General features: G+C 46.0%; 1 protein-coding gene across 1 annotated transcript; it reads left to right on the forward strand.

Moving 5' to 3' along the window:
• Positions 1-4,994: 4,994 nt before the first annotated feature.
• gorasp2 (golgi reassembly stacking protein 2) lies at positions 4,995-10,217 on the forward strand. The gene is made up of 10 exons (XM_071918606.2): positions 4,995-5,156; positions 6,202-6,282; positions 6,395-6,598; positions 6,706-6,792; positions 6,921-7,051; positions 7,234-7,366; positions 7,694-7,817; positions 7,965-8,072; positions 8,728-8,856; positions 8,941-10,217. The coding sequence occupies exons 1-10, from the start codon at positions 5,094-5,096 to the stop codon at positions 9,210-9,212; spliced, it is 1,332 nt and encodes a 443-aa protein (XP_071774707.2). The 5' UTR covers positions 4,995-5,093; the 3' UTR covers positions 9,213-10,217.
• The last annotated feature ends 4,300 nt before the right edge of the window (positions 10,218-14,517 follow it).

Below are 14,517 nucleotides of genomic sequence, written 5' to 3' on the forward strand. Positions count from 1 at the left end.
GACAAAATATGTATACCAGTATCCGAAGGTTTGGGCTCATACTCCGATTACAATGTTAGAAACGTGTTCTAATGTGTGTGTGTGCTGTAGAATCTTGCAACGTGTGTGTAATCTAGTTTGTTGTCCAGTTCAACAACATGGTTTGTCCTTCAGTGTAGGTGTGTGTGTGTGTGTGTGTGTGTGGGCATGGGTGTGCTAGAACACATAAAGGGAGAAAAGCACAGATTAAAATATTACACAGTATCATGAAACAATTCAGCTGTATCATACATAGCTATATAATATTGAATCATTGGTGCTCTCAATTGTACATATATTTAATCCTAGTGCGCCGACCTCTTGTGCTGAACCAGTGTCCTAGCCCCTGACGCAGTGTGTGAGCAGGTGTGTATGTGGCACAGCGTGTGTATCCTGTGATGTATTCTAGGTTAGCACTGTGTTAAAAATGAGCTTATGACCTAATGTGCACACCATAGCTACCAAGTGTGTTGAGCTGAGAGGATTTAGGTCGCCTCTAGCAACCGATCTACATTCTGCAATATTTTCCTTGTAGAGGTTTAAGATTAGGATTTAAAATGGCTAAAGTGATCCTAAGTCTGTGACAACTTTTAACGGGGCCGTGTTTAACGCTGGCTCGTTGTCTGTTTCACACAATCATGTGATCCCTGTATGTGTTTTTAACAATGTTAAAATACTAATATGATATTTGATTATACAAAAACAGATATTTATTGCATTTTCACTGTTTGCAGATTCAGGTATTTTATTGTAAATGTATCTTTATGTATATTACATGGTAATACATTTGTAAATGTAATCACTGGAATTTGAGTAAAAGCTTATTTATAGTGATTTTGTCAGCCAAAGAAAGAGAACCGGGAACAGAGCAATCCATTGTCCCTCATATAAGTATAACTCCTCATAGATCATAGGTGTTTGTAAAATGTTACCTATTGACCCTTCACTGCGATGCAATTTATATGGTGTGTTTCTTTCTGTGATTGTGAGTCTTTTGGACTGAATGTGTTGAGACGATTGACTGGCCTTCCGATGAGATTAAGATGATATGAAGTGTATAATCTTCTGGCAATCGAGCCCGTCCTTTAGTTTAGAGAGAAGCACAAGGATGCAGAGGGTGTCTGTGGGAATGTACTCTCCTCTAGAGACTGGGAAGAGAGGATTGTTGTAACTGTCCGAATCCTAATAGATTTACTGTAATATAGTATATTAATTGTAATACATATTACCTGTATTTTCAGTGTTATGGGAACTCAGTGGAATATCTTATATAGAATTCCAGTTTGTGTCTTTGCACAATGTCTACCTTTCTTTCTTCCATTGTAAATGGATGTGTATTATTACAGTAATATATAAGAGTTACGTTAACTAAGTATTTATGGTATCTAGGGACCATATATGTGAACTGCACAATTGCATAAATCATATTTAAGATAATATGTGTACTGTATGTGACCAATGACTCCTATAACGTGACCCGTCTGGTTTTTGATAAAGCCAGTTGTGAGGGGAACGTTTCCCAGGAGGTTTCAGTAGGCACTTTAACAGAATCATACCATCTCAAATAAAGTCTATAATAAAGTCTATTAAAGTCAACAACTGAGTCGGTCTTACTGAAACACATAAACCAAAAAAACAAACAAATAATCACAAAGACACACACATCTCTCTCACTTGCTCTACAAACTGCACTCTGCAAACACAACAGTCATTTCAGCCTATACTCCAAAGTATCCCACTCTGCCTCTGAACTAACAGTCTATGTCAGTAGACTCTCTCACACACACATACACGCATACACACACACACACACACACACACACACACACACACACATTATTGCCTCTGCCTAATCATCCTAGAGAAGGCTTTGTTTGGCCCCCAGCTGTGTGCTGGATTGGCTGTGCTCCAGCGTGAAACCCTCCTCTCCCATCAGCTCTCCTCTCTTCCCTCCCATCCTTTCCTCTCCTCTCCCTTTCCTGGTACCCCCACCCCCCCCCCACCCCCCTCCCCTCTCCCCTTTTCTCAGTGTTTTACCCCTCTCTCCTCTCTTCTTTCCTCTCCTTCAGATGTGAAATGTAGTTTATTCACCAACTATACTGTGATGCAGCTTCACGAAGCCACCACTGTTATAGAGAAAGAAGGGCATTGGTTACAGCATTTCATAAGCTTTACATAGACAGTATATAATATCTAAGAGAAGGGGGGATGTGAAGTGAAGCTTAGTTCTCAACACAGAGCTTTGATTATTGAGCTTTGACTATTATAGATACGTAGGATGAACTTGCAGGCTCTTTTCTTGGTAACCTGCCCAGCTCTGATCTAGATGCAGGTCAGAGGAGCCTGTGTTGGTATGCAGAATCTGCCTGTACAGATCAAGATGTTATCAAGGTGTTAGGGTTTGATCTAGATGGTGAAGAAGAAGAATGCTGTGAAGCTCGTTGGGGTCCATGTGCCATGGAGGGCAGAGAGTCTGCAGGTTTTCATTCCAAACAAAGACTACAGCAGGTGAGTTCACTGATCAGTTCCTCCTCTCTGGTTGAAGGTTTAATAATCAGTGAAATCAGCTGCTGTAGTGTTTGATTGGAATGAAAGCCCGCAGACTCCCGGCCCTCCATGGCACATGGTTGCCCATCCCTAACACCTTGAGAACATCTTGATCTGTACAGACATATTCTGCATACCAACAGAGGCTCCTCTGACCTGACACCTAGGGCAAAGCTGGGCACAGCTTACTATTAGCTGTTTTTAACACACTGTTTAATGACTTGTAACACTGATTCAGTCACTTAGTGAGTCAGGCAGATGAATGATGATGGCAGACATACATCAGTCAGGTTTACAGTATCTGATTCATTGATTGATTAATTTGATATTTGGAGGGCTTTAGCATGCTCTTATGCCTCCCCAACCCAGGTGGGTTAGGGTTGGTGCGAGTGGAGGAGGTGCCCCTTTTTAACTTTGCCCCTGCCCCTTACAGAGTCTGTGCATGCCACTGCTGACAGGGGAACGTGACTGTTGAGAGCGGTGCTGCAGGTATGATGTGCTGTCGACCCCCTCTGCTGGTCACTGTCTGTCTGTACAACCCACCACAGGAGAGCTAGATGAAGAAGATTGTGGAATCAGTTGAGCAAACATGCTTTGAAGGTGCGAAGTTTAACATTTTCAGTTCAATAAATCATTACCACATGATTTTCTATGCATTAGTATCATTATCATAAACAAACAAGGGCATCACCAAGAAGACTGGCAGCTGCTACCAGCCTCTACATCACATTTTACACTGTGTGTCACTCGGCAGAATTTCACCGGAAATCTGCTGCATTGGTTTACGGCACACAGAGAGATTGCTTTATGGCACAAAACATGAAGAGGGCGATGTTTTTTCAGGGCAAACAGAGCTAAAGCTTTCAGAGTTTCTGGTGATGGCGGATGGTGGAAGGAGTGAAAGGTCGATGGAAAAATCACTTCCAACATGTTTGTCCCCTTCAGTAAAAAACAAAGAGAAAACAAAAGCACATGGAGTGAAACCAGGGACGGGAGGAGGGGCAAGACGCAACATCCTCTTTGCAACAGAAGGTGATTTATAGGAAATTTTGAGAAGCACTAGCATTAACAACACCACTGCCGTGAGATAGAGGCTACCAATCATCTCCACCATGGTCTTATTTATTCATGGTAATTATAACAATGTATCACAATTAATATGACAATGATATATTGATGTTTATTACACATAGCACCTTTAACATGCAATGTAGATGTAGATCAGCTTTACACATTACTGAAACAAGCCTTTGCAATGTCAAACCCCAGACTCCCGTCCTTGTTCTCCTCTCCAGTGCATGGACAGGGTATTGTAGTCTGTAACTACAGTCGACTGTAATTGGTCATTAGCCAACAGGGATAATTTGGCAGCAGGTGTTTCCATCCAAGAGCTTCTAATGAGAGCTAATGAATAGAGAGCTGTTCTCCCTGCTGTAAACTGTAAAGAGAGATATATAGTAAAATATGCAACAATAAAACTGTCAGATGAGTGAATCGTGTTGAAATGATGAGCCACAAGGTTCCTCCATGGCCACAAGCTGTTGACAAAAGCGCTGCCCTCTGCCCCATATAGACTGGGAAATGCAAAGCCTACATACTGCAACTCAATACAACAATAGGAAAGCAGCTCTAGGGCCAAAGGATGACCTCGCTTGTCAGAATGGCTGCAACCTATATACTGGATGTATAAATCTACAGATATGTCATGCCAAGAGAAGCCTTTATGACCTTCATTTACCAGACTAAATCTAGGTGTTTTCTTCTCAGGTTTAGTGTTACATTACACTTACTCACAGTCATCAATACATTTATGTATGTATGTATGTACATATATATGTATGAGTGTATGAATGTGTCTATTTATTACTTAATTAAAAAGTTATTATTGATATTTTATGTGTTAACTACTAACTGTTACAGAGTTCAATTATGTTATTTAATCAGATAGTTATTATGTTTATGTTATTATGTATATTATGTTATTATTTGTTAAAGATTTGCAGCGGTTTATAATAGAATAAGTAATGTAGGCCTATCTGAAATAATCAGATAATATAAATAAACCCTAACTGTATAAAAAAAAAGCATCTTCAGGTAAAGTCATTACCAATTAGAGCTAATTAGAGCCAATTAGAGCTAAGCCTTACATTAGCCTCAACTGCACATATCTTGTATCATTTTCACCAGTTTATGTTGAAGGAAGGAAAATGCTGACCAAGCTAACTTTGGATCTCTGTTTAGAGACCTTGATCTCAAAAGTTTTGATTTACTCTAAACTTTGCTTTTAATAAGCTGTTAGGAACAGATAACAGTTCTCTGTTGATGTATATGCGCTCGTACACACACACGCACACGCACGCACCTTACGCTTGCTGGGAGTGTTATTTCCTGCCACGTAACGGCGCATGCGCATTGTTCAGCTAGTCAGTTGGCGACGTGTACCGGTGTGGCTGTGGAAGCCAGGCATCTCACCTTTACCAGGGGAAACAGCTGCCGTAAAACCCTTAAAGTCTTAAACCAGCGGAACCATGGGAGGCTCGCAGAGTGTGGAGATACCGGGAGGAGGCTCCGAGGGCTACCATGTTCTCCGGGTGAGTGTTTGGCTCTCGTAGCCCGCAGTTAGCTGTTAGCTTAGCATCGGGTCAGCGGTGGAGGATTCCCTGCTCCCTGTGTTGACTAGAGGCCGGGGATGATATCTGGGGCCTCCGTCTGGATAACACTAAAACCCACGTCAAGCAAATTTGCTGTGCATTGGAGTTGTGGCAGTGTTGTCTGTCATTTCTTATCATGTTCTCTGTTTATGCTCGCTCGTTAATTAAATATTCTAGTCAGAAGCTGAGCACCACTGATGCTACCCAAACCTAGCTAGCTATTTTGAATGGCAGCTGCCAGGCTAACGTTTTTAATATTTATGTGTCCATAATCGGACACGTCCCGTCTGGCGTGCCTCTTTTCCGTTTCCTGCAAAACCTGGACAAACACCTCCACAAACAGGCAGGCCACGATATTTAAACAGGTTTGCCAGTGCATATGCCAATTTTTGCAGCACGTTTTCAACAAAGTCAACATGCCAGCGCTGGAAAGTTACTTGTCCTATTCCCGGCTCATAAGCCTTGATTTTGTGGACAATGCGATAGCCCAGATCCTCATCTTGCAACAAATAGTCGTAGAAGAACGGGGGAATTGATGCCATTGCTGTACGGGCCGGGAAAAGGCCAAAATGTACCTGGTATAACAACCGCGACCGAGCATGGCTGCATGACCGATACTGGACACCCTGGCGGTAGATGGCAAGCCAGCGACCTACAGAGAATAGAGTCACCTGTCTGTAACCCAAAACAAATGACAGTATGAGACAATTTGCAGCACTTTGACGGGTTTCATGTGTGAAAGGGGCTAATGATAGTCCAAGTCACTAATTTGAAAGCCCATATATTTGGCGAGGTAGCTTAAATAGGGATTGAAGCTAGCATCCACTGCCCCCCCCCCCCCCCCCCCCCCGTCTCTTGTGTGTGTGTCAGTATTTCCAAAAGAGTTGATACCTCTGATACTCTACGTATTCCCTAGCAAGTCAATGAACTACTGCATGCATCCCAACAGAGCCATGTGCTCAAGTTGTCTCTGGTCCTTGTGCAGGTTCAGGAGAACTCGCCTGGGCACCGGGCAGGGCTGGAGCCTTTCTTTGACTTCATCGTCTCCATCAACAACACCAGACTGGTAAGTGCTGGAGAAAGTGGGAAAGGAAGGCTGTCATTGTGTACTGTATGTAAAGACAGACTGCAGATAACAAGGTGGGGTGTTTCTCTGGTCTTTATCCCCTCTGCTCCAGAACAAGGACAACGACACCTTGAAGGACTTGCTGAAAGCCAGCGTGGAGAAGCCGGTCAGGATGCTGGTTTATTCCTCTAAGACCCTGGAGCTCAGGGAGTCCACCGTCACCCCTAGCAACCTGTGGGGGGGCCAGGGCTTGCTTGGGGTCTCCATTCGCTTCTGCAGCTTCGAGGGAGCCAATGAGAATGTTTGGCATGTGCTGGTCAGTAGCCAGAATGTCATCTGTATTGTTCTCTTTTTATATGTATCTCTGTTTTGTTTGGTATACCAGTAGTTTCTTTCCTCATAGTCCCTCTCTCTCTCTCACAGGAGGTGGAGCCTAATTCTCCAGCAGCCTTGGCTGGCTTGCGGCCGCACACTGACTACATCATTGGAGCTGACACTGTTATGAATGAGGTACTTTTGGTCATGGGAACTACGACTCCAGTACTGATACGTTTTACCTTGTTGTAATAAGGTTCGCAGTAATTGTGTGACTTCTCATTTTACCCACCTTCTCCTTTCCTCTGCGACTTTATCTCCAGTCAGAGGACCTGTTCTCTCTGATAGAGACCCACGAGGGCAAGGGGCTGAAGCTCTATGTGTACAACACCGACACCGACAACTGCAGAGAGGTGGTCATCACGCCTAACAGTGCCTGGGGAGGAGAGGGCAGGTAACACGCACTTTAAACACAGTCACACCCTTCCTGATAGACACTCATACAGGCGCACACAAGGTTTTCTAGCTCCAAGAAAGCCTCTGAATAAAGCATTTGCCCAGTTGTGGTCCTATATATTTGTACTTCCCACCTTAGTCAGATGAGCAACATTCTTTCTTTCCTTCTTCCTTGTCCAGCCTAGGATGTGGAATCGGCTACGGATACCTCCACAGGATTCCCACCCGGCCTTTTGAGGAGGGGAAGAAGATCAGCTTCCCCGGAAACGCTGCCAGCGAGCCAGTCAGTCCGCTGAAGGACGGATTCACTGAGGTCAGAGCCACACACAATACTGATATTCCACCGGTACAACAGTATGAACTTTATTAGAAAACGGATAGTTCCGGTCCTCAGTTCAGACTGGAAGAGTCGTGTTCAAAGCTGTTATAAAATGGCCAATTGAAAACATGCACTTTCAATATTTTGTGGCTTCTGATTCCTTCCTACCTTCCTCATTATGCATGCAGCGAAGCAGGCAGGCGAGACAAGAGAGGAATTAGAGTTAATTACATGTTTGAACGAACTTGACCGTACCTGTTCGACAGCAGCGTCTTTTCCTCTACCTCGTCCCCCTGCTCACGTTCTCTCCTACTCCCCCAGGTCCAGCTTTCAGCGGTGACCCCTCCTCCTACCGCACCTGCTGTCCCCACCGGGCTGGAAGACTCGCTGTCTGGCCTGTCAATCAGCACAGCCCCGCCCACCATCCCCAGTGAGCTGCAGACAGGTATTTCATCTCTCTCTGTGTCTCTTTCTATTTCACTTTCGCATCTAGTTCTTGCAACACAATAACTAAAGCCCATTCACATTCTCATAAACTCATCCGTTGTATGATTACCCCATATATTCTGTGTAATTTGTTTTCCCCCTCCAGGTCTGCCTACAGTTCCCCTGCTTCCCACCTCCTCCAGTCCCTCCCTCAGCCCCCTCACTCCACTGAACCCCGCTGCCACCAGCTTCAACCCTGCCACCACGCTACCAGGTGGGTGACTCTCTCACACACACACATTCAAAGCGCACGTCATCCATCTCTATTCCCGCTGAGTCAGTGAGCTTTCAACACTGCACTTTTGATACAGTGGATAGGCAACAGAAGCTCTACTTCCCCTCCTCTCTTTCTCTGCAGTTTTCTTAGGGCGTGTTCACACCCTCCCACTTTTCTTGTAGAAAAAGTGCTGCCTCAACCGCATTTGGTGCTGATAATGAAAAGTGGGTTGTGTAAACATCCTTTGTTTCCATAAGGACAAGCTGCAACCATCGGTAAACAGGATTTATGTAAAAATTGTCAAACACTCACCAGAAGCAGCCAGTGTGTTCACATCAGAGTAACAACTACCACCAACTTTTTAGAGATACTTTCTCCATTTTCCTTGTGCTTGTCGTTGCTGTTACTGTTGCCATAAACCGTCAGCTGCCTACACACCATGAAATCCCACCTCTTCTTTGAAAATTGCGGTCAATGTCATGTGGTCTCCTCTAACTTTTCTCAACTTTTCTGCCAGCACTTTTTCTAAAGCAGCTGCAATATGGATGGAAAGCAGCTGACTTTAATGACATTAATGTAAGAAATAAGGCGTTGGCAGCTTGAAAAAAAACGGCATAGTGTGAATAAAATGCTGTCTTGTGTGTGTTTGTAGGTCTGATGCCCCTCCCGGCCGGCCTGCCCCCTCTCCCTAACCTGCCCAACCTCAACCTGGCACTTCCAGACCTCAGTGCCGTGTCGCTAGCAGGCATCAGCAACCTCCCACCACCAGCAGGAACCACAGGTAAATACACACACAAGTCTTTAAATCGCACTGTAGAATGGGAATGGATCCTGTGACTAACGCATCTCTCTCTCTCATCCACAGCGTTCCCGCCCCTCGCCCCTCTCCCCCCCCTCAACCTGCCGGGTCTGGCCCCCCTGCCCCCCCTGCCCGCCGTCCTGGCCTCCCAGCTGCCTCCCCTCCTGCCCCAGGGAGTGGTCCCCGTGCTGCCACCCCCCTCCTCCGCCCCCGCCCCCGAAGCCTCGGTCACTGTTACAGCGCCCCCCGCCGCCGAGCCCGCAGTCGCCACGGAAACCATCTCCACAGACGCCACGGAATCACAGGCCCCCACGGAAACGACGCCGACGTCATCGTAACACGGGAAAACAAGAAGTCACCACTCGCCATCAAACCAAAACACACACACCCGGTTTCTCTCTCCCGCCCCCCTCCGTCTTTCTCTGTGTTTCTCTCTATTTATTTGGCCAAGAGGGACAGGCAGGCAGCAGCGCCGGTTCAGACGTGGAGGTCGGCATATTCCAGTCGTGGGTCGGGAAGCTCGTGTGGAGCTATGAAGGATGGATGGATATGAAGAACGGAGGAGCGGATGGGAGGACAGATGCAGATTGGTTTTACCAACATGTCTGAATCACCACATTGAGATTGAGTGTCATATTGCAAAAGACCCCCTAGCACTGTAGCTTGTCTAAAGCTGCTGTATGAGGAGAACGAGGTTTTCTTTCTGGCTTATTGTGCGCTTCACACCTCTGCAGTTACAAGGTGGCAAAGAACTCTCTTAGGACTTTTTCCCCCTTTATGATCTGGCAATCCTTCGTGTTTCAACTGGGCTTTTTTTTTTTTATATATATATACTGTATAAGTATAACCGCCTACTAGTTAGTAGACCCCTGACCAGTAGATTCTATTTGATTCTGCCATGTATTAATTTTTGTTTAAATTGCTGTATGATTGTTTCCACATCATGAATGAATCTGCATTATTTTGCACCACATTTGTGTTTTGAAATTATTAGGCATGTCTGTCCCTTTGTATGTCTCCACATATACTCAGAACTCTACAGTTAGCCCTCTGTACCACGCAGGGATGGTAACAGCCGAAAGGCCACGCCAGGAGGGTCGGCAGGTTTGAGGTGACATGAGCTACTGAACAGAATGTACGCTTGCTATTGGGTGAACAGTAGGTATGGTAAAACATGGGTGCGGTTATTAAACAAAACAGTACTTCGTCCCTCCTGGCGTGGCCCGAGCGAATGGGGCCGCGGAGTTGCAGTGATGCCTTACAGCCACAAGGTGTCACTGTGACGCAACTTTCTGAAAATAACATGTATGTACAGTGCGAGCAATAAAGCCAAATTAATTTTACATGGCGCCTCTAATGTGCGTTTGTCGTTAGTCTGTTAGACGTTGCCTTCCCGCCTTTATTTCATTGCACCCGCACATTTTAGTAGAAAAAAAGTCAGTAAGTTAAACCATGTTTCCTCGTATCCTATGGATATTTTCTTCTCATACATGTTTTGGAAAAACAACTAATGAAAAAGCGCTATTGTCTGTTGACGGCATGGTGACCTTATTATATTACATTCTTTCCTCCTATAGTTCCACTTTGATATTGCTATAAGATACTGTATATCATATGAATGGTCAGACGTGCAGAAGCTCTGTCACGGCGTTAAAAACAAGCCGAACAGGCAAAGCTGCCTGTTCCGTGCGTAATTTGACGCAAGGCACAAGAAACGCTGGGCAAAGTTTGCAACGGTTAATGAAAAACTCCATGCCCTTGTGCCTGTTTAGCCTATCTGACTGAAAATACATGGCTCAGCGTACAACACAGATACCAAAAAATGATTTGACACTGGAGAGATGAACATCAGCGGGGAGTGCAGTGGCGGAACCAGGTCGCTGGATTTGGACCTTGATCGGCGCGTTCCCATATCAGGTAGCTTTTGAACTTATACAACAACTCATTAAAGCTTACCAAATCACACGGCTGATCGGGAAACCGTTTTCATTTGTCCTTTAATAGAGCCCGGGGATCCAGAAGAGGACAAGGAAATCGCATCCCAAGCTGTGTTGCTGGTCATGGCCGAAGCAAGGAGGGGTGCAGTTCACCTGTGCGCCAGAATCGCAGAGCTCATGCGGGAGAATAAACGGCAAGTTCCTCCCCCTGTTGACTGCTATCTCGGGGAAGCGCATTCAAAGGAGCGAGGATCACTTTGTTAAACAAGTCCAGACTGTCAAAATCGATGATCATTTCGCTTGTTTCCAATGCAAATCAAGTGGGATTTTTTTATTCTAGAGGGGTGATCTGATTTACACTCCTGAAATAAGTGAAACTACACTGGAAACCCACTGGTAGATTTTTTTCACTTGTTTTAAGAAAAACAAGATTTTAATGAATGAATATGAGACTAGTTAAGATATATATGTGTTTGCAGTGTGGGGTCTTCCCTCTGGTAAAAGTTAACTATTGACTTTTTCCCTCCTGGCATGCTTTGCTTGACTGAGATTTGACCTTTGTCTGACTGTGTGTGTTTGTGTGTGTGTGTGTGTGTGTGTGTTTCATCCCAGCCTTCAGCGGACCATAGAGGCCCAGAAATCCCTCATCGAGCAGCTGAGATCTCGGTGTCCTCAGACCGGTTCTACCTCATCGCCCCAACCTCCACCCTCTCCCTCTCCCTCACTTCGCCTCCCGCCTCTCCCTCTCTCTGGCTTCCACCTCCCTCCTCCTTCTCCTCCTCCTCCACCTGCCTCCTCCTCCCCATCCTTCTCCTTCTACCTCCCCTCTCCCTCAGCCTCCTCCTACAGTTCGGGAAGGGGGAGTTTGTCCTCCGCCGCCACCCCTCCCTGCCTCCCCCGTCTGACAGCGACCCCCCATCCTCACCCTCCCATCGCCCCTCGCAAACAGCAGGTGAGTGCGGGACGACCTCATCCATCCGCTCTACTCAGTACCGTTCAAGAGGACTGAGGTAATGATGTTGCCGATGATGATGCTTCTCTGTCAGCCCTTGTCTCTGCCCTGCTCGGAGGGGAACGAACTACCCATCATGCCTCACCCTCCCCCCGCCGGACAGAGGAGCGACGTGGGCGCTCGCCCCCAGCAGCATGATGGGACATCTGGAGAGAGAGGTGAGGGATTTTATCAGCTTCTCGTCTTCTTTCAGCTTCTTTTTCTTGCATAAATCTATTCAACCTCTCTTGTTTTTCTTTCCCTGTAGTCAGGAAGCCTGGAGGCAGAGACAAGAGGAGCATTTCTTCAGGGTACGGTGCGACATCATCCAAGACACAGCGCATTCTCAAGGTAAGTACATTAAAACGGCGAGTATCAACCCTATCGGCTCGGTTGAAAGTCACAATCACGACGTATGGAAAGCTTATGTCTTTGGTTGTGTAAGAAAAGAGAGCGTTTCCTGAAGAGGACGACAGCCTGTGGAGCTCCTTTGGGAGGAAAGAAAGAGGACTGGAAGGAGGATGATGGGGAGGACAAGGACTTGGAGGAGGCGACATCTCAGGCAGAGCTCCTTCATCCAAGTACCACTAGGTACAGTAGAATTGTGTGACTGAACTGAATGAAACAACAGTACAAAGCAGTGGCTCTAAAAGTGGAGTCCCACAGGGTTCCACCTCGGGTCCCCTAGCGAAATGAGAAATTGTTCACTATTATTTTATTTGAATGTAGGAGTGTTACAGAATGTGACTCTTCTGATCAGAGGCTTCACTCTTCTCGCCTGCAGGATAGACAGTTGTCCAGTTCCGTACCAAATCAAGTCCGACAACAAAAACCTCAGATGGGAGGGGTCGAATTGGAGACCTAATATGAATCTATGTAGGGGTTCTTGGCATGAAAACGTTCGGGAACCCCTGGTATAAAACACTGTGCGTGTGTGTGTGCATCCTAGGAAGAAACACCGCTTGAAGCTCAACGATCGAGTGGTTCTAGAAACCAGGCAAGGACAAGAGGAGGAGGAGGAGTGGGAAGAGGAGAAGAAGAGAGGAGCGGTGAGGTTTATTGGACCTCTAGAGAACTCCGACTCCACAGACGTCTACATCGGAGTGGAACTGGATACACCCTGTGAGTGACTGTGTGTGTGTGTGTCAGACAGTAGTGTGTGTGGTTACCCCTCCTATTGTCATCACCCCGTCATTCCCGTTGCTCCTCAGGTGGGGACAATGACGGCTGCATCAACGGTCACAGGTATTTCAAGTGTGAGCACAACCATGGAACTTTCACCACCATCACAGACGTAAGGAAGGTGAGATCTCTCCATTTCTGTTGTCCCTTTGCCTTGTGCCTTTCTTTTACAAATGAAAACTTAAATACAATCCTCTCGCTCCCTACAGCTTCCCTCCGTCTCAGCCCTGCCCACAGACGGCAACACCCCTGAACCTTCCCCTGCATCACCAGACAGAGTGAAGGCGAGCCTCCCCAAGAAGCTCCTCGTTGGCAGCGAGGAGGGACGGTCAGAGTGCCGAGACGGGGAATGAGACGAGCGAGGAGGAAGAGGAAGGGGATCAGGAAGCTGACAGACATGAGAGTGCCAGAACATGTGAAACCAGAGCCCCACTGCGCAGACTTCTAGACTGGCCACACCACATTCAAAGAAGCTGTGAACTGAGTATCATGTTAGTTCAGGAAGTCATGCACTGGCATCTAGCAGATCATCATTGATGTGTCCTTGAACAACAGACTGAATGCTTACTAGCTTCAGCTTTTTTTGGAGCTGACCCTGCACTCTGACCTCTCTCTGTCTGAGGGGAAACAAAAAGAGAATGTCTACTTTGGGGATCAATATCACAAAAAATAGCGGTGCACTTAAGCTGACCTGCTCCTACACTTTGCTGTTGCCTGGGTCTGGTAGTGCTTCACCTCCACCATCCCAGTCCCCATCTGCTTTCTCTTCTATATTTTGTCCCTTCCTGCTCATCTCAAGAATAGCTACTTAACCAATGCAGGGAGAGCTAAAGAGCAGAGGCATTTACACCAGAATACAACTGTATTACTGTCATATTGTAATAAATTGATACATTTCCTGACTGAACCGCTGCCATGGGGGCGCTGAATATTATAGTCACTATTGTCTAAGCAGCATGATCATTTTTCAGCAGGCCCAGCTCTGCTTGATACTGCAAAATCTAATGACAAATGGTGCCAGTTTAGCCGTGTATAGTTAAATCTGCCAGTGCCTTACGATATCGGAGCTCACTGACCCATGGATATCAATCACCTTTGTACTTGCTCCATGTTGTCATACACTGTCAGTGAGGTTGTATTACCCTACAAAGAAAATATGGGTCACACTGCAGGAGTAGGACTTGTAAGGCAATCTTTATTGCATATGAATGACATGACCTAGCGTTGCACCCCCTCAACTGATGTGATTTGACATGAATCTGAGCTCAGTGATGGCTATACTTACACCTGTCTACACATGGTTGTTATTAATAGTCTGGTATGCACTTGATATTAGCACCCATTTTGTACTGTTGTGTCATCAACCAGGAGAGAAAAAAAACTAGACAGCAGGGGATAAGTTTGTTTTATGCCTTACTGCACCCAAGTGGATATAATTACAATTTATCAAATTGGACACAGACTACACCTGTTTCACTCATTTCATTGCACTTCATCACTTGCTTTCATTTGGGAGCAGCAAGCCGTGAGCAG

Source organism: Centroberyx gerrardi, chromosome 13, assembly GCF_048128805.1.
Source record: "Centroberyx gerrardi isolate f3 chromosome 13, fCenGer3.hap1.cur.20231027, whole genome shotgun sequence".
In the NCBI taxonomy this organism is placed as follows: Eukaryota; Metazoa; Chordata; class Actinopteri; order Beryciformes; family Berycidae; genus Centroberyx; species Centroberyx gerrardi.